The 19,081-nt window shown below is 50.0% G+C and overlaps 1 protein-coding gene across 1 annotated transcript; it reads left to right on the top strand.

The window, feature by feature from the left end:
• The first annotated feature begins 1,844 nt into the window (after nt 1–1,844).
• Nucleotides 1,845–14,949, top strand: LOC309397340 (uncharacterized protein). The gene is made up of 5 exons (XM_081963285.1): nt 1,845–2,747; nt 9,739–9,880; nt 10,358–10,570; nt 12,213–12,326; nt 12,417–14,949. Exons 1-5 carry the CDS (start codon nt 2,180–2,182, stop codon nt 13,495–13,497), a joined length of 2,118 nt encoding a protein of 705 aa, XP_081819411.1. The 5' UTR covers nt 1,845–2,179; the 3' UTR covers nt 13,498–14,949.
• The last annotated feature ends 4,132 nt before the right edge of the window (nt 14,950–19,081 follow it).

Here is a 19,081-nt window from a genome sequence, read left to right on the forward strand (position 1 = left end):
ATTGCCAACTCACAGGTAAAAATAAATTTGGATTTGGATTTTAAAAGAGTCCCGGAGCTGAATTAGCAACTAATTGGCATTTGGGAAATTTCATGGAGGAAGAAGGACAAAGCGGAGGTTAAAATACAAAGCCTTAGAAGATTCTTGTTTTTACATTTGGATTGGAAGACACTAAAAATAACAAAAAGAAAGAACCTGGGGGGAAATTCCTTTTTTTTTTTTTGTGGAGTTAAAGTGGTTTTTGACAGTTTTTGATAATCAGCTGGTCGGAGTGTATTGCGGAAAGGGCCATATACTGGTGAGAAGAGAATACTACAAGACTTAGTGAAAGACAAAGGGAAAGTGCAGCTGCAGAATTTGACCTTGGCCACAAGAAATGATACTTCAGAACTGTGCGAACTTTTAAGGAGTGTTTGTTTTTGCAACATTGTTTGGATTTGACTTTCCATGGCTATGGAAGAAAATAAACTTGTAATTTGGATTGGACTGGACTAAAATTAGAATTGGACCCTAGAATTTGGAAATAAAAGGGGGGAAAAGGACTGTGTGGACTTTAAGTTTTAATTAAATGTGATATAGCATAAAATTTTTAAAAAAATTGTTAAATTAGTCAAAGTGGTATTATGGAACTCTGGATGTTTGATGAACTATTTGAGATGCTAAAAAATGTGCGTGGAACTTTAAATGGTAAGAAAAAGTCAGAAATTCAGAAAGAGCACTCAGACTAGGAAATAGGAGAAAAGGGGGTAAAAGAGTGCTCAAATGAAGAACAAGAAGATAATATGGAAGAAAGAGGAACTGAAAATAAAAAACAGATAATTTCACTGGGATTCACAATGGCACAAAAAATGTAGACAAGGGGAAATGCCCCCCCCCCAAATAAAAACCAATCAAACAGCAAAGAAGGGAATATTGGGAAAGGAGCGGAAAAAACGCTGGAAAAAGCTGCCAGAACAATAAAATAAAAAGGGAGGAAAAGGACTTTGAAGAAAAGATATAATAATTATAAAAATAAGAAAAGAAAAAGAAGCTAGGAGAATGGGAGGAAAGAAGAGAATTAAATAGAAGTGGAATTATTCACAGACCGAGAGAAAATGGTTAGAGGAGGAGGAAGGGAAAGAAGGGATATATTAATAGATTAAAAGGAAATGTATTAATATTGTTAATGGTATGTAGCCAACTAAGATATAAGGGAATTATAGTAACATTTATTGTGGATAATTAAGTTAAATGTTTTATGTAAAAATTTAACTTGAGAATGTATGTTACTTATAATAAAATAGACCAACAGATGGAATATGAAATGATAATTTGGTTTAACTCTGAAGGGGAAATTAATGATAACTGTTTATGTATTAAGAAGAAAAGTTTAAGATGAAAAATGTGGAAAGAGAACAAGATGGCTGAAATTGGAAATAGAACTATGATGTAAAATGGATTATGTATATGAGAGGATGTAAAAGAAAAAAACCCAGACAACACTTGGTTTATAAAATATGTTTAAATATGTAATAAAAAACAAAAACCTTGAAAGATTAAAAAAAAAGAATTGGGGGGGGGGTTGAGGGGCCACACTTGAGCCTCTTCAGAGTCTGACTTCCACACAAAGCCCTCTAGCCGGCAGCAGGAGAGCCTGGGGGGTTTCTGGGGGCCAAAAATCAGGGGACTCCTAGATGGGGGTTGGGACCCTTCGGGGGCATCTTATTAAAACGTACAAAGCTCCGTCAAAGGAGCCCTCAGACCCAGGGAGGGCGTGGAAGGTCCGGGCCTGAAGAAGACCCTCCGTTTCTCCGCTAAGACAAGGAGGGAGGGAGGGAAGGAGGGAGGGGTGAACGTTTGTCACCGTAGCCGCCTTGAACGAGGACCCGGGGAATGGTCGCCCTTCGGGGAAAGGCTCCGTTGGGAAGGCGGCGAGTCCTCGGTCCGAAGCCCCGGTCTCCTTGCTGAGAGCGGCGCGGGAGAGAGATTGGGAAATGTTTCTTTAAATGCCCGGGAGCGCTCCGGGTCACGAGAAGCCGCTCCGCGCTCGCGGGGGAGATTTTCCGGCGGAGCCGATCCCGCGACCGCCTTCCGTCCTGCCCCGGGAGAAGCGCCGCCCGCTCCGGCCTCGCTGCCGCCCGAGCCCGACTCGCCGGCCGCCGGAGTAGCGCTGCCCAGGCGGTAGGCCCGGGCCCTGGCCATGGAGGGGCAGATGGCGGGGCTGTACGACCTGGGCCGGCGGCTGGGCAGGGGCCACTTCGCCGAGGTGCGCCTGGCGCGGCACGTCTTCACGGGCGAGCGCGTGGCCGTCAAGGTGATCGAGAAGAGCCGGCTGGGCGGCGCGGCGGCGGCGCGGCTGCGGCGGGAGGTGGGTTGCATGAAGCTGGTGCAGCACCCCAACGTGGTGCGGCTCTACCAGGTGCTGGAGACGCCGGCCCGGCTCTACCTGGTGCTGGAGCTGGGCGACGGCGGGGACCTCTTCGACCTGCTGACGCGGCGGCCGGGCGGGCTGGAGGAGGCGCGGGCCAAGGGCTACTTCGCCCAGGTGGTGCACGCCATCTCCTACTGCCACCGGCTGCACGTCGTGCACCGCGACCTCAAGCCCGAGAACGTGCTCTTCTTCCAGCAGCAAGGGGTGGTCAAGCTCACCGACTTCGGCTTCAGCAGCTGCTTCCAGCCGGGCACCATGCTGGCCACCAGCTGCGGCTCCCTCGCCTACTCGGCCCCCGAGATTCTGCTGGGCGAGGAGTACGACGCCCCCGCCGTGGGTAAGAGCCGGCCCGCCCCGAGCAACTTCGGGCCCCGTCAGGGCTCTCGGCTGCGCCAAGGAGGAGAGCCAGCGCGGAGCCTGCAGGCCCGGCCCAGCCGAGGCCCCGGCCGGATGTCGGTTGTCCATGGGAGTGGGGGGTGGCGCTGGGTGGACCGGGCTGCCGGGCCCGTCTTGGCCTTGGGCCGGCGAGGCGTCTCCCGGGGGAGGAGGTTAAGGATGGGGGCAGCTGGAGGGGGGGAGGGGAGGCCCTTGCTGGGCTGCTTGTAAGACTTTGTCTTTTGGCTCCTGGTTTCTGTGAGCCACCAGCACCTTCAGAGCCAGCCAGAGAAGCCCCGAAGGCCTAAAGCTGCTTTTGAGCCGCGTGCAGGAGGGCTGCCCGAGGGAGGGAAAGCCCTGATGCCCCCGCTTCAGCAATGGTGGTAGAGCAGCGTCCATCCGGGCCCTGATGGGATCCAGGGCTTTCTTTGGGTTGGAACTGTTCAGCGGGGAAAACTTAGTGAGAAGAAGCAGGTCCTTCCTTTCTAAGCATTTTAAGGTGACTAGAAGTTTCTCCTCCCTTTCCTAATTGCTAAAAGCAGTTTATACCTTCATCTTCCCCGGTCCCTTCCATGGTGGCCCATCACCCCTCATGCCCCCCTGTGCCCCTTTGCTTCATAGCCTTTATGTCAGAGTGACCCCTTTTATAATCTCTTTTGTCAGCCCTTGCTCCCAGGATCTGTTGGCAGATTTTTATTTATTTATTTATCAACATGTACAAGGTAACAGGTGTTAGTGTAGACATGGACATTTTCACATGAGATTGGTACAAATAGATGGATATCAATAAGTATAACATGTTTATGAACACGTAAAATGAGTACATATCAATGGGGACAGTAGGACAGGGACGGTAGGCACTCTGGTGCGCTTATGCATGCCCCCTTAGGAACCTCTTAGGAAATGTGTGAGGTCCACGGTGGACAGTTTAAGGTTAAAGATATGGGGGTTTGAGGAACTAACAATGGAATCAGGTAGAGTGTGGGTCCTAATACACTGCCTTGGGGGACACCACTGTTAACTGGTGCAGGGTTTGATATTGTGCTTCCATTATTGACTACTTGTTGCCTGTCTGATAGGAACGCATCCACTTGTGCAAAGATCTAGAAATGCCGTAGGAGCTTAGTTTTAACAGAAGTTTGTCATGTACCACTGAATCAAAGGCTTTGCAAAAGTCTATGTAGATTGCATCTATTGCTTTGCCCTGGTCTAGTTATGTGGTCCAAATGTTTTTGCAATGTAGGAGCTGCAGATTACAGGACAATTTTTTTCTGAAACCAAATTGCTTGTTAGAGAGTAGGTTGTTTGGCTCTAAGTGGAGGGTGATGGATAGGTTTATGATGGTTTCCATGACTTTACGGGAGACGCAGCAAAGGAGATTGGTCGGTAATTCTCAACTAGGCTGGGGGTCTCCTTTTTTGAAGATAGGTCATGGGTCAGGCAGGGAGCTGGTTCTAAAAGATACTTCATAGATAGTGCTTAGAGGTTCGGCTAGGGCAGTGGAGAGTTTTTTCAGAAAGATTCCAGCAGATTTTCTCCTCTAGAGATTCAGAGAAAAAATGGGAGAATAGAGACTTCACACAGAGGCTTTAAAAACTCCCGGGTGCAAGAAAACCACGTAATATCAGCACCATCCCTATTTTAGACAGAGGAGAGACTGGCCAGTTGGCTGAGGAGTTCCTGGCAATGGTGAAAAGGAGCCGGGGGGTGGGGGTTTGCCACTAACAATTCTGCTGTATTACTTAATTTAGTTCCCATGTTGGGAGTGGGGGTGTTAGAGTTTACCATGGATGTGATCCCTGTGAGATGCTGGGAGCCTTGAAGGATTTGGCAGCATGTACATTTGATCACTCAGACTGGATAGTTGAGGGATTAGGTAGAGAACAAATATTATTCCAGATGACTTTTTCCCAAGATGGAACCAACACAATTCCTCGGCAGCTAAGTACCTCTCCCATGTCATCCTTGTAGCCTGTCGTTTGTCTCAGTCTTGTCAGGCAGAACCTTTTCCTTTTCCGTAACATCTTTTAGATATAGTCTCTCCATAGAAGCAGATGGCTCTGTTGACACTATTACAGTTAATTTATGAATCCATTGTTCAAAAATATCCTTTAATATGACATGGAGAAAATGTTACGCTGGACATACGCTGGCTGATGACTTAATAATTAAAATGCATATATAAATAAACTGAGAAAGTGACCTGAATAATTTTCCTGCGTTGGAGTTACAAAAGAGGATTGTTAAAGCTTTGAAGAATTTTGTGAGAAGGGACCAAAAAGAAAAAAAAAAAAGAGAAAAGAAATCAAATTCCACAATATTAGTTTAATGGACTAAAGATTGTTAGAAGTGGAAGGAAAGAATATAACATTGGTTTATTTGATCAAGGTTGACATAGATATGTTGATATTTCTAGTAATCTTTAATGAACCAACATAACTGAAACGATGAAGCTTTATGGATTTGTTTATAGATAAGAAATCAGATATTGGAAGAAGAATAATTTGTTGTCTTTTTAGATAAAGTAATAAAGCTACTTCCTATGTTAATCCCATTTTTTAAAATGGACAGTCTAGAAAATCTTATAAAGTGTCATCTTTAGTCATCCTGTATCTGCTTCTGATCAATTTTCTGATGTAAGCTTTGGTTTAAAATTGGAACAAATTTGAATCCTCGCCCAGATCAGTCAAATGGAGGGATTCATTTGATTCCTTTCTAAAATTGAGAAGCTGTCACATGATTCTGGTCTGGAACTTCTCTGCAGGTTGGAGGGTTCATTCCAGTGTCAAAACCTTCCTGGGTATTTGAGCCTCAGGAAAATCAGCTCTTTCAAACCCTTTCCATGAGAAGATGATTAAACTAAGAACTGGCCCTTCTCCTGCATACTTGCTGGATACTCTTGAGCAGGGTGCTTGAAGCTGACCTCAGCATTCCAGACCATAGAATCACAGGGCTGGGGGACACCTTGGAGGTCTTCTAGTCCAACCCCCTGCTCAAGCAGGAGACCCTGTAATACCATTTCAGACAAATGGCTGTCAATCCCTTCTTAAAACCTCCCGTATTGAAGTACCCAGAACTCCAAGAGACAAGCTATTCCATTCTCACAGGCAGGAAATTTCTCCTTACTTCCCAGTTGGATCTTTGTTTAATGATCTTTCACCTGTCACTTCTTGTCCTCCCTTCAGGTGCTTTGAAGAACAAGTTGACTCTTCCCTCTTCTCTGTGACAGCTCCTCAAATACTTTTATCATATCACCCTAATCCTTCTCTTTGATATGCTGGACATACCCTTAACCGTTCATCATATGGTTTAGCCTCCAGATCCCTTATCATTGTTGCTCTTATCTGCACTTTTTCTAGGGCGGATGTTTGCAACCTTCGGCTCCGGAGCCACATGCAGCTCTTTGGGCCGTTTACTGTGGCTCCCTGTTGGGTGATCCTACCACTGGCTGGCCCTACCCCTCTCCCTTCCCTCCCAATCACTCCTTGCCTGGCCTGAGAAGGTAAGGGCAAAGGCAGAGGATGGAGAAGTGGACAGAGCTGATTCTCCAGCACCTCATTCTTGCTGGAGCTACTTCTGGCCCTTGTTGGTGCTGGGCGTGCCTCGGTCGCTTGGGGAGACACACAACCTGTTCTCCACCCTGAGATACTGGCCCGACCCAGCCGCGACCGATGCCGGCTTCGCTAACATGAGGGCTAGCGGGGTGGGGGTGGGATCCAGGAGGAGGGGACAGTGGAAAGGGGGATGGGCCAGCAGCACCCAGCAATGGCTTTAAAACTTGCACGGGGGACTATCGCCTCCTAGAGGACGCTTTTCAATGAAAGCCAGTGGTGGCACTTCTCCACTGGAGGAGGAAAGAAGCTCAGGGCAGTGGGAAAAGGGGGTTGGCCCCCTGAACCTCACACGCCCACCAAGGGGGTCAGGCTTGGAGAAAGCCGGAGCACCCTCGACAATGACACTCACCCCCCACCCCCATGTGTGTATCTCTGTATCTCTTTCTCTGTGTCTCTTCTCTCTCGCAGAAAACAGAGGCTGGGCCAACCCAAAAAGCTCTCCTTGGGGCTCTTCACTACTCCTTTTCTTTCTTCTTGGCAACTTTTTGGAACCCCGGGCTGGCTGAGGAACGAGCGCAAGCCATCCGGGCTTCCCTTCGGACGATCCTCCTCCTTCCCCTCCTTCTTCTCTCACGACCACAGCCAGGCAGAGAGAGACAGGGAGAGAGAGATACAGAGAGAGGGGGGAGGGGGAGGGGAGAGAAGGGGGGAGGGGGAGAGGTAGAGATACAGAGAGAGATTCAGAGGAGGGGAGAAATGGAGAGATACAGAGAGAGGGGGAGAGAGATACAGAGGGGGGAGAGGGAGAGAGAGACATAGAGAGGGAGAGGGGGAGAAAGACACAGAGAGAGAGATACAGAGGGATGAGATAGAAGGGGAGAGAGAGACAGAGATACGGAGGGAGGGGAGAGATACAGAGAAGGGGAGAGGGAGAGAGATACACAGAGAGAGGGGGGAGAGATGGAAAGATACAGAGAGTGGGGAGATAGAGATACAGAAGAGGGGGAAAGGGAGAGAGACACAGAGGGAGAGGGGAGAGAGAGATACAGAGGGGGAGATAGAATGGGAGAGGGAGACAGAGAGTGATACAGAGAGAGTGGGGAGGGGAGAGGGAGAGATACAGAGAGGGGGATAGGTAGAGAGGGATACACAGGAGGGAGAGACAGATACAGAGGGGGGAGAGATACAGAGGAGGGGGAAAGGGAGAGAGACACACAGGGAGAGGGGAGGAGAGACAGAGAGAGAGATACAGAGGGTGGAGATAGAAGGGGAGAAGGAGACAGAGATACAGAGAGAGTGGGGAGAGGGGAGAGGGAGAGATACAGAGAGGGGTATAGGTAGAGAGGGATACACAGGAGGGATAGACAGAGATACAGAAGGGGGAGAGATACAGAGGAGGGGGAAAGGGAGAGAGACACACAGGAAGAGGGGAGGAGAGACAGAGATACAGAGGGGGGAGATAGAAGGGGAGAAGGAGACAGAGATACAGAGAGAGTGGGGAGGGGAGAGGGAGAGATACAGAGAGGGGGATAAGTAGAGAGTGAGAGAGATACACAGGAGGGAGAAACGGAGAGATACAGAGGAGGGGGAGAGACACACAGAGGGAGAGATAGAAGGGGAGAGGGAGACAGAGATACAGAGAGGGGGAGAGGTAGAAAGATACACACAGAGGGAGAGGGGGAGGGAGGGACACACAAAGAGATACAAAGAGGGGAGAAAGTGGGTAGAGGGAGAGAGAGACCGAGAGGGGGAAAGAGGGAAAGAGAGATATACAGAGAGAGGAGAGAGAGAGAGAGAGAGAGAGAGAGAGAGAGAGAGAGAGAGAGAGAGAGAGAGAGAGAGAGATGTCAAAAGGGTTTTGTGGTTCCGGATGTTTTTTAAGACCGTCTGGGTAGGTGTGGCTAGGACGGGGTCATGCGACTGGGCGAGAGTGAGTGACATTGAGTTGGCCACGCCCACTCAGGTTTTGTGCCTCCCAGTCTTTTCTGTGGGAAATGGGTCCAAATGGCTCTTTTCAGGGTTTAAGGTTGCCGACCTCTGTTCGAGGAGGTTCTCCCTCTTCTCATATCATTCTTTGCATTTTTTTCGTGGTGACCAGAATTGTGGCCTCACTGGTGCAGTGTGAAGAAACAATAACAAACACCCCCTGTGATCTTGATGCTCTCCCTCTGTTGATGCAGCCCAGGACTGCATTGGCTTCTTCGGCAGTTGCAGCACACAGCTGGCTCCTATTTAATCAGGAATCCACTGGATCTCCTAGAATCCCAGATCCCTCTGAGAGTTGCTATTGTTCAGCCAGGGACCCTTTATTCTATTTCCTCCTGTGAGCCTGACTAAAACCAAAGCAAGTGGGACAGATGCTTAACTGTGATTTGGAAATTATATTACTGCATGCCCTTGTTTTTAATCTACGTCGCCGTAATGGCTTATGTCCCATTTGCCATCCAGCCATGCATTTTTTCCTGTATTCCCATCTTACCCCTCTGCATTTGACTTCTGTTTCAATGTACAATTATTGTAGCTGTGGAGATTTAAATTCTTTCACAGGAAACAAATCTCTCCTGACCACATTTCCGTCAGTTCAAGCTTCAGCCGTGACCTCCAGCTGCTTCTTACCATATCCTGAAAACGGAACCAAAATAGAAATTGGGTTTTTGAGTAGCTCCTCTTCCATTACTTGCTAGCATTTTGTCTTTTCACTGAACAGCCGTTATATGGACTCTTGTTTCTTTTGAAGGTATCCAAGGTATCTTTCTTATTTTTAGTATGATTTGCCAACCTCAATTCATTCCAGGCCTTTGTTTTCTTGATGCTGTTTCTAGACAACTGCACATCTTTTTATCTTGGTGATTTAGTTATCTGTCTCCTTACATGTTGATTTCCCATTCTTCCATTTTCTCTCATTGTTACATTCTTACAACTGAAAATGATTCCTAAATTCTTATTAGGAATTCTCACTCCTTTTCTCCTCTTTTCCACATTAGCTTTCTCTGCCATGAGGAAGGGTTTATAAAATCTGCTTCTCTTGATATTTCAAAAAGGTGCCCAGCTACTGAGTTACAGGTTCCTAATCTCAAGGCCTTTCTTCAGCCCCTCGGTGGTTCGTACTGCAATTCTATCCCATGCTGTGAAGCCCTTTGTAATATTGATGGTTTGTAGGATTTGACTGGCATACAAGTAGGACATCGGCCTTGAGTCCGTCCCCCCCCCTCGCAGAACGGAGGTTGCATTTGAAGTCAGTGGAATCGGTGGATTTCATCTGATTGCTCTGGGCAATCGGGTCCTTTTGCAGCAGGGAACTGGGAAGGGGAAGAAGAGGGTCCTGCTGGAGGGCTGAGCCCAGAGCCCGGGGGGGAGGGCTCCTGTTCAGCCCACTTTCCTCTTTTTCTTCTCTCCTAGATATCTGGAGCTTGGGTGTCATCCTTTACATGCTGGTCTGTGGACATCCCCCTTTCCAGGAGGCCAATGACAGCGAGACCCTGACCATGATCCTGGACTGTCGCTACGTGATACCATCAGGCATCTCCCTCCTGTGCGCAGAGTAGGCGGCCCCTCCTCATTTCCTCCCTCTTTGTCACTGCCTTGTTCCTTAGGAAGCAGCCTCAACCTCCCTGCCTACTGTGTTCGCAGCAGAGAGGCAAGGGGCAAGGGGCAGCAGGAAACCCCCATTGCTATGCCCCCCAACTGCTTTGGGTGATTCACAGCAATCAAAGAAGGTACAATAAACCCAATTAAAAGGCAGGGAAAAAAGATGGCAAGCGTGGCAGACCAAATGGGATGAGGCCAGGGGACTCGGGGAAGAGGTGGGTCATCGTGGTTCCTCGTAACTAGGGCAGACGACGGGGGCCACCTGGATCACGGGCGGCAGGACTCATCACGGAGGGCAGGCACTGCGCCAGGGAAGGGACATTCCCAGAGCCCCAAGAGGTGATACGAGGGAACCTGACACCTGCCCACTCTGCAGGCTCAGGTCAGCCGGGAAGGAGCAGCGGAGTCACTCTTGCTCTCATTTGCACAGCCTTATTGCCCAGATGCTGCAGCGGGACCCCAAGCAAAGGGCCTCCTTGGAGATCATTGAAAACCACCTGTGGCTCCAGGGGGTGGACCCCTCCCCAGCCAGCCATTCTCTCCTGCCGCTGACATCTCACCGGAGGGTTTTGGAGGAGGAGCACGAGATCATCATCCAGACCATGCTGTGCGGCCACATTGCAGACCGGGAAACCATCCAGGAGTAAGTGGGGGTCCGGGGTGGGCATTGGCACAAATCGCTCCAGTTGATTAAGGAAGGTTGGGCAAGGGGAATGGGATTTGGGCGCAGGTTTCACAGGAATTGGAGCAGGCCTTCGGTTGGTTGGGACAGAAGCTGGCTAGCTGAAATGATCAGGTAGATGTTTTGGGGGTTCCTTAATGCTCAAAGGTCAAAAGTGGCTTCTGACAATGCCCAGGAACCCCTGACTCTGAAACGTCACTCATAGTTTTGAAAGGGACACAAATGGAGACGTAGGAAATCCTTGATTAATGACTACTTATTCAGTGACCATTTGAAGTTACAATGGTGCTGAACAAGTGGTACTTAAGAGCAGTCCTAGAAATTCTAGCTGTCCCACCATCCCTGCATTCACATGGTTGCCATTTGTGACATTCTCTGCCAGCTTCCCCCAAGCAAAATCAATGGAGAAGGTGGGAGGGAAAATTGCAAGTTGCTCCCACTGTTTTTCACCTTGAGGAGCCGTGCCACAGAGTGCAAGATCCTGGAGAATTCATGCAGTGGAACTTCTCCCCAGACTGCATGCATTTGCCACCGTATCACCCTGCCTCACTCCACAGTACTTACTCACCCTCCAGCATGCTTGCAAGCCACCAGGATTTGTAACTCCCCACAGGCTTCCCCAATGACTTTGCTTCTGGAAAGTCGGCTGGAAGTTGCAAGTCCTCGGTGGTCACATGAGGTTTTCACTTAACAACCCATGATTTCGTACATGGCCACTTAAGGCGGTTTAAAAACACAATATAAAATAAATAAAAATAAACAATAAAAATAATAAACACCCCCCCCCCCCGAGGCGACAAAACTCATTCATACTAGCCATGATCCTTACTTAACGGCAGCAACGGCAGCAACTGCAGGATTGCCATTGCTTAAGCAATATGGTGACATGACATCATGCTTTACAACTACATTGCTTGGCGATAGAAATCCCAGTCCCTGCTATTGTTGTTAAGCAAGGACTACCTGGCTGACTTTCCCATTTGCCTGGAGAGGAAAAAGTGAATCTGCAGCCATGTAAGGTGTGGGTGAACTACAGGAGCCAGGAGCCCAGACTCCTTGGCCTGGTGTGGATTTCAGCTCAGCAGCTTCCGGACAGCCGTGGATTCCCCATTCCTGGCTTAAAAATGGGCACAAACCTGTGATCCCATAACTGTGGCCTGCAACAGGAGGACCAGTCCCAAAGTGTCAGGTTCCTGAATAGAATCCAACAGTGAATAAGTTGGACGTGTCCTCGGGGGACGGGGTGGGGGGGCAGAGTCACAGAATAAGTGAGGCAGTTGGGTCTCCCCCAGGTCCCCCAGTTCTCTGTCATCAAGACCCACACCTTTACCCATTGCTTCAAGCCCAAGGAAAAATCCATAATTAAGGCAGCTGGACTTTATGTACCAAGCTGCAGGTAGAAACAGACTTTTGTTCCCTGATGAGGTCATTATCTGAGCTTGTGTTGTTAAGGAATTGAGCGCAAGGGCATTCTGGGAAACAGCCGGTTGAGTTTACAGTCTAGGCCGGAGGGCAATCAGTCAGTTACCTGAAAGTGAGCAGAACCTCGGAAGTCTCTTCCTGTGCCCGTGCCTGACTCTTTCCACCTGGCATCTCCCTGCAGAGCCCTGGAGGCCAAGAGCTACAATCACGTCACTGCCACCTACTTTCTGCTGGCCGAACGGATTCTGCGTGAGAAGCAGGAGAAGCAGAGCCTGGCCGAGGAGCTCCAGAGCAGGCAAGCCCCCCTCGGCCCTTCGAGCGTTGGTCTCGGCCAGGGGGATTTGCAGCTGCTCACCTCCCCTCTTTGCTCCCTCTTCTTCCTCAGGAGCCTGCCAGGTGAGTCCCCTCTGCCCACAGAGCTGCCCCCAGCCACCAAGGGCACTCTGGAGACGGTTGCTGCGGAGTACGCCGGGAAGCAGCCTCTCCTCTCCCGCTCAGCCTCGGGCGAGGGCAGGTCCTCTTCCAGCTTCCATGGATGCGGGCAGCCTCTGCGGGCCCTCATCCAGCCCTCCCTCATGGAGACGGGCATCGCCAAGAGCACCCTTGCCTTGCAGCAGATTTCGGAGGAGGAGGAGGAGGAAGAGGAGGAGGCAGAAGGGAAGCCAGACCCCTCTCGAAGGCGGACCTCCTCCTTGAACGAAGAGCAGATGAGCCGCTTCCAGAGCACCGCGTCCTCCCTGCTCTTCTGCCGGGCCCTTGCGGCCCACTACAAAGCGGGGAAGAGCCTCCTCCCTGCACACACCAAGTCCCCCTGCCCGGAACAAGGGCCTGGGGTGGCTCCAGCAGCTCCGCCGGAGCAGGCATCCCCGAGCAGCCGGTCAGGGACAGGCCGAGCCCCACAATCAGAAGAGTCAGGCAGCAGCCTCCGCTTGGAAGGGGGAAAGAGGCCTGCTGAACCCCCAGGGGAAGCCACCCCACTAGGCAGCAAGGGAGGGGGCCCCGTCAGACCAGAGGGGGGGCTTGGCCAAATTGAGCCCCTCCTGACAGAGGAAGAGGAGCAGAGTCACCTCCTTCCGTTGAGAGAAGGAGAGCCCATCGAGGAGGAACTCCTGGGGGTTGAGGAGGAGAGCCCCCAGCCCCAGAGCAGCACAGCTCTCCTGCAGCAGGGCTGTGCCCCAGGAACCCCTGGAGCCGAGGTGCTGCCAGGAGCAGAGGGAAAGGGCCCAGAGCTGGGGCTGCACCACGGGGCCAAGGCCTGCTGCGATGGCCAGAGCAACGGGAGCTGCCATGACAGCCTCGCGGACAGTATCATCAAGCTGGACCCGGCCAAAGGCAAGAGCGCTAACCTGAAGGATCGGCTCCTGCAGTTCCCGCTCTGCGAAAAGGCCCTGGCTTTCCGGATGCAGCCCAGCTCCCGAGAGAGCCTGCTGTCCTTGGGGCAGTTCAACTGTTGCCACGTCATCTAGGCATGCAAGAGAGAAGAGCAAGGAGAGCCGAGATGGACCTCCGGGGGAGAGCCGGGCAGCAGCAGTGCCAGTTGCCAAGGTCCGTGCTTGGCTGCCTGCCTGCAGCTTCTCTCGGGAGGGGCTTCCTGTGTGAGACCCAGCGGCTCCCAGCATCCACACGGCACCTTTGGCTGGGGTGTTTCCCCTTACGTCCCCCTGCACTCCCAGCATCTCACACAAACCCTCTTCCTGGTCTGTGATGGAGGAAGTCTGCAGCCTGCTCTGCTGCAGCTGGAAGCCTTGGAGAACTTGGAAGTCAAAAGGGAACTTGGGGTGTCCACTGATCCGGGAGGGCCGGGAGAAGCCTTCCCGGGAAATGCAGGAGCTCTCCAGGCCTCCTAGTTTAACTGAAGGGAATCGGCCGATGACACCTAGGGGATTATTTATACCAAGCGGGTGGCGGGCTTGACTTTTCCTGCTTGGGTGGCCTTGGCCATCTCCCCCTTGTGGTGCCTCCAGGCCAGGGGAGGCCATGCGCCCGCCCAAGGTCTCCATCAGCAGCTGTGGAGGGCCTTCCTCCCTTTTCTCCCTGGTTGCCCTCTCTCCACCCTGGCAGAGCAGGGGCTTCCTCCCTTGCTGGGCCACTCTCTCACACACACCCCAGCTTCAATTTTGGGAGTGCGTGCTGCGGTGGGCGCCACTTTGAAGCCCAGCTCACTCCTGGACCCAGGACCGGGATGGGGACAAAGGGTAAGCGTGGCACAGTCAGATTGGGGATCTTTGTGCAGTGCAGGCGTGAGCAGGGCAGGTAGATGTTCACTGCTAGGTCCCCACATCTGGATTTGAGCTCTTCAGCAGGAGACTGTGCCGTTAGGCTTGGTTGGCTCCTGCCCTCCTTCCTGCCCCCCGTCTGTGTGGGATGATGAGCCCTTCGGCCGGGCCTCTGTTGCTGCCGCTTCCTCCATCCCGCACTCTCTGTCCCGGCTGCCAAGCGCCATGTGTGGGTCTCCCCAAAGCATCTGGCCCTGGTAACCCTGAGAGACGGGCAGCTTTTTATAGCAACTGAGGAATTTTAGCATATTTTACGGTTTATCACCTAGGTGGCCAACATGCCTTCCTCCCAGCATGAACCAAGCTGTCGGGTTGCCCTCCTTTGCCTGCAGGACTGGAAGCTCAGGAGGCCCTGGCTGGGCAGAAGAGGGCACTCATCTCAGTCTCCTGAGGCTCTGTGTTTCTTCCCTTTCCTGCCTGCCCCCCCGTCCTGCCACCTGCGCCCAAACCCCCACCCTCTCCCAGGGGCTTCTGGGGAAAAGCCGCTCTCCCTCTCTGTATTTATCCTCTTTTCTTGCTGGCAAGGAATGGATTGGGGGGGGGGCGAAGGGACTGAGCTCTTGGATTTCTGTGTCACGTGCACTGATGGGATCGAAGGGAAAGCAAGGCCAACCCAATAAAATGATCACTCTGGATCCCAAAGCAACTTGTGGCTCCTTGTCAAGAAAAAGCTGAGGATTTTACTCAGGTTGGTACCACTGAGCCTAGCTGTGCAGGGGCCTCGGCCCTCACTCTTTAGGCCAGCCAAAAATCCCCCTGGGGGGAACCCAGACCACCATTCACCTCCCTGGGCCTCCATTGGACCCGCCAGAGCCAGGAAGCTTCGGGGGTTTCTGCCTTTCCCACCTGCAACTCCGGAGGAGCCTTTCAAGGGAGACCTTCCATCTCAAGCAGGGGGGGGGCTTTTCTGACTCTACTTTCCCTTGTGGGGGGAGCCAGAGACGAGAGGCCTCTTGTGGCTTCTCTGAGGATAGAAGAAGAGCAAAAGGCCTCCCTGCTCTGAATGTGTTTTGTTTGGCAGCTGAGTGAAGAAGCTTTGAACTCGCTGGAGTGTCTGCTGTATTGAAAACCACTCATTTGGATGATAAATTGTCCTTTGGAGTTCAAGAGGGTAAAAGACAGCTGCATTGGGAACAAAAACGAATACATGGAGATCCAACTGTGGAAGTAGGTCATTAGCCTGTTCTCTACCAATCAACCTTTCGACTGAATTGTCCCATGGGTTTCTTCTGGTGGGAGGTTTTGGTTGGGGGGGGGGGGCGATCTCAAGCTGGGTAGGTTCATTTGAAGCCATGCCTGCTGCTCCACAGGAAGGCTGAAACCTGGGGAACATCTCTCTTCCCTTGGCCATCAGCTTCAAGCATCCTGGGCTCTGGAGAGATCTGCCATATTCATCTGATGCTTGGATCCCGGGATTGATTTGGACCCCAGGGCTGGATGCACCATTGAGGACTCTTAAGGGGACCAAGAGGAGTGAGAAGTGCCTCTAGCCAGCCTGGCTGATTCTTACAGGGTCAGAAGCTCCTGGGAAGCCCACCAGCGGGGGAAAAATCCACTCCTCTCTGTCCCAAAGATGCTTTTTCAAGAGGCATGGATGAGAAGCGAAACATCTTCAAAGAGAAACCAAAAAGCCTAGTTGTCTTTGGAAAAAGCACCTTTGGGACAACCGTGACCTGGATGACTGAGAATCTCTATAGCTCTCTGGTTCTTGCCCAGCACTCTGTGTAGCTTGATCTAGGACAGGGGTCTCCAAACTTGGGAACTTTAAGACTTGTGGACTTCAACTCACAGAATTCCCCAGCCAGGACACACAAGGAATTTTTCTCTGGTGCAGAAGCTCTCAGTGTACACACAAACAACAAAGTGATAAGTCATAGATCATAAATCATAACATTCAGTCATAAATCATAAGATAAAAGGATTGATAAATCATAATATACCAGGAAGCAATCCAAACTCAATAATTTTTCTTGGGCTCCCTGTGACTCCATGACTTGGTGGATGAGTCATCTATAACCTGCCATGTAAGGACTGCAACAGCCACTATGTAGGATGGAGAAGCAGAAGGCTAGCACAGCCATCCATGAACACCAACTAGAGGTCAGGATGAGAAGTCCTTAACCTCAGCACACACAGACAGACTCAACCATAGTTTCAGCTGGGAAACGGTCAGCAACCAAAATGCTAGGGAATACCTGGAAGCTTGACGCTGAGACAAATCAATCACAATGTGTGCACGTGCGCGCGCGCGCGCACACACACACACACACACAAACACAAGCTACATTTATACTTCTTCAAAAGAGGCAATAAAAAAGCCCCTAGACCCAGGTAAGCAGGGATTCACACCAAGCAACAATCAAGTAGAAAACAATATCCCAATCATTTAACTACCAAGCAGAAAACCATACCTCACCAACACTGGCAGTTGGCATAAACAAGAGCAACCCTAGACGCCCTCGCACTGAAGATGTTACCTGCCTGGGTTATGAAAGGTCTGCTGGCAAAACAGCCCAGCTCAGAGAGCACCAAATACTCCAGAGACAAGGATGCTGGGGTTACAAGGACATCAACCACCATCTGGCATTTTTCAAGTGTGTAGAATTGCTTGTGAAAATATATACCATGACCTAAGATTAGTTCCCCCCCCCCAGGGCACAACAACATCTATGTAGAAGATTGCAGGCGAATTAAGCTTCTTTCTTCAAGGTAGCCTAAGGAGAAATACCACAGAGAAGCTATCAGTCATAGCAAGCTCTGCTGGTAAAGAATTGGCTCGGCCTCTGGCTTTCCTCCCTGCTAGAGAATGACAGGAAATACACATCTGTCATTGGCTATTTTAGTGCAATATTTGGGTGCCTGCTATGCCAAAGGCAGGTAAGAATGATCTCTGAATGTCATAGCAGGTTTTGAGCACACTGCACAAGTTTGGTTTAGTAAAAATTAGTTTAAAAAAGAACAATATTACAGAACTGAATAAATTTTCAAAAAGAGCAAACAAAACTTGCTACAGAGTTGAGCAATTCTCTTATGAAGAAACACTATGATACAGGATGTCTGTTCAACAAAGAGTCCTGCCAGGCTATTTACGAAGGACAAAGGTGGTCACAGAAGTCTAAAGCACTTTGGGTTTCTTGTTATTTTGTGCTGACCTGGTACCTGCCTGGAGTTTCCCTCACAAGGCTCTTTGGAAGGTTTGCCATTGCCTTCTTCCTGGGGCTGAGAGAAAGGGACTGGCCCAGGGGCACCCAACTGGCTTTGTGCCTTTGTGGGACTCAAACTCACGGTCTCCCAGTTTCTAGCGTGATGCCTCAAGCACCACATCAAAGTGGCTCTTGTAGACCTTGGAAAGCCTGGTGTTCCAAAGGTTTGAGGCCTAGATAAGTAAAAGTTTAAAATAGTACCCAAAGTCTTGGCTAATGGCTAGGAAGAGATATTCTCCTGCTAAAGATGCTACCAATGGAAGCCTGAGAAAGAGGCCGTGTGTTACGGAGCGTGGCCCTCAGAACTCCACATAGTGCTGAAGAGATTCTGAAAACTTCACTTTTGGAAATACAAATGACTGGAGATTCTGAGAAACAAATAACAGTATTGCTGCACCATTTCAACAAATCTTGGTAAAGATCTATGACGATAATAAAAGGCCGAACATACCTTCTGCATACAGCAGCAAATTATATCCTGTTCCTTTAGCACAATTACCTTGGGTATCCCCAGACTATGTCCTTAAACATGGCAAAAGTTCTAAATTAAATATTGAACAAGAGGGGACAGTGGTGTTTTCCATGTTTACATAAGAGAGAATCTTATTAGGCTCTCAAAGGATTAAAAGAATATTGTTTTATCCAAGAAATTATATTAAAATCCATTTTGTAACTAATTCCAAATAAAAAAGCTTGCGCTATATTGAAATAAAGACAAAAACATTGCAATATTATCAGCATTCAAATAATCTAATATTGACAGAGATTTGATGGTGTTTTATGAAACCAGGCTGTGCTGATCATTTATTGAAGGTTCAAGATCTTCTGTAATTTTGTACCAGATTAAGCTTCAACGTTGTATAAGTCAGGGGTGTCCAAGCTGGCTGGGGAATTCTGGGAGTTGAAGTCCACAAGTCTTAAAGTTGCCAAGTTTGGACACCCCTGGTATAAGTGTATCAGATGATAATTCAGAGGATGCTTCTCATTTTCAATATAGCTAGACTCATGGAATAAAGTGGTTAGGATCTATTTAGGAGTACAAATCTGGAATAATACTTCCATGATTCCAGGGAATCTGAGCCAAATTAATCAACCCCATAATCAACAGGCCTTCATCTCATTCAGCCCATATTCTGAGGGAAGGTGGAAAGGCAGACCCGGGTGCCTCTTCTCCATCTTGCCTCAGTCTTTGAATCCAATGGTCCCATCGAATCATCAAAGCAGCTTCTTCTCTGACAGCATAATGGTCTCCAGCAGGGTTCTTTATTCCCCAGGCAAGGAGTTGCCCATTTGTAATGATAAATTGTCAATTCACATGAAGTGATAGAAATCTGAAGCATGTCTGAAATTCTGCCACTTACTCAGAAAGGAAGTTGCAGCCCAGGGCTGGGCTTGATGTGTGCGGCACACGCATGCACAGTGCGATTAAAATTGTTCTGTGCATGCGCATAACCAAGATGGCACCGCCTACGGCACCGCCGGAAGAACCGGTTCAGGGGTGTGGCAGGCCTGGGTCGCTGCCGGTTCCAGCGACCCAGGCCGCCAAACCACTACCAGTTTGGCTGAACCAG

The sequence above is a fragment of the Natrix helvetica genome (assembly GCF_964273705.1).
Source record: "Natrix helvetica genome assembly, chromosome: 10".
NCBI classification, from domain to species: Eukaryota; Metazoa; Chordata; class Lepidosauria; order Squamata; family Natricidae; genus Natrix; species Natrix helvetica.

Coding starts and splice junctions, on each gene's coding strand:
- LOC309397340 (XM_081963285.1), top strand. CDS start 2,180: ATGGAGGGGCAGATGGCGGGGCTGTACGACCTGGGCCGGCGGCTGGGC. Junction 2,748..9,738: donor GTACGACGCCCCCGCCGTGG/GTAAGAGCCGGC, acceptor CTTCTCTCCTAG/ATATCTGGAGCTTGGGTGTC. Junction 9,881..10,357: donor ATCTCCCTCCTGTGCGCAGA/GTAGGCGGCCCC, acceptor TCATTTGCACAG/CCTTATTGCCCAGATGCTGC.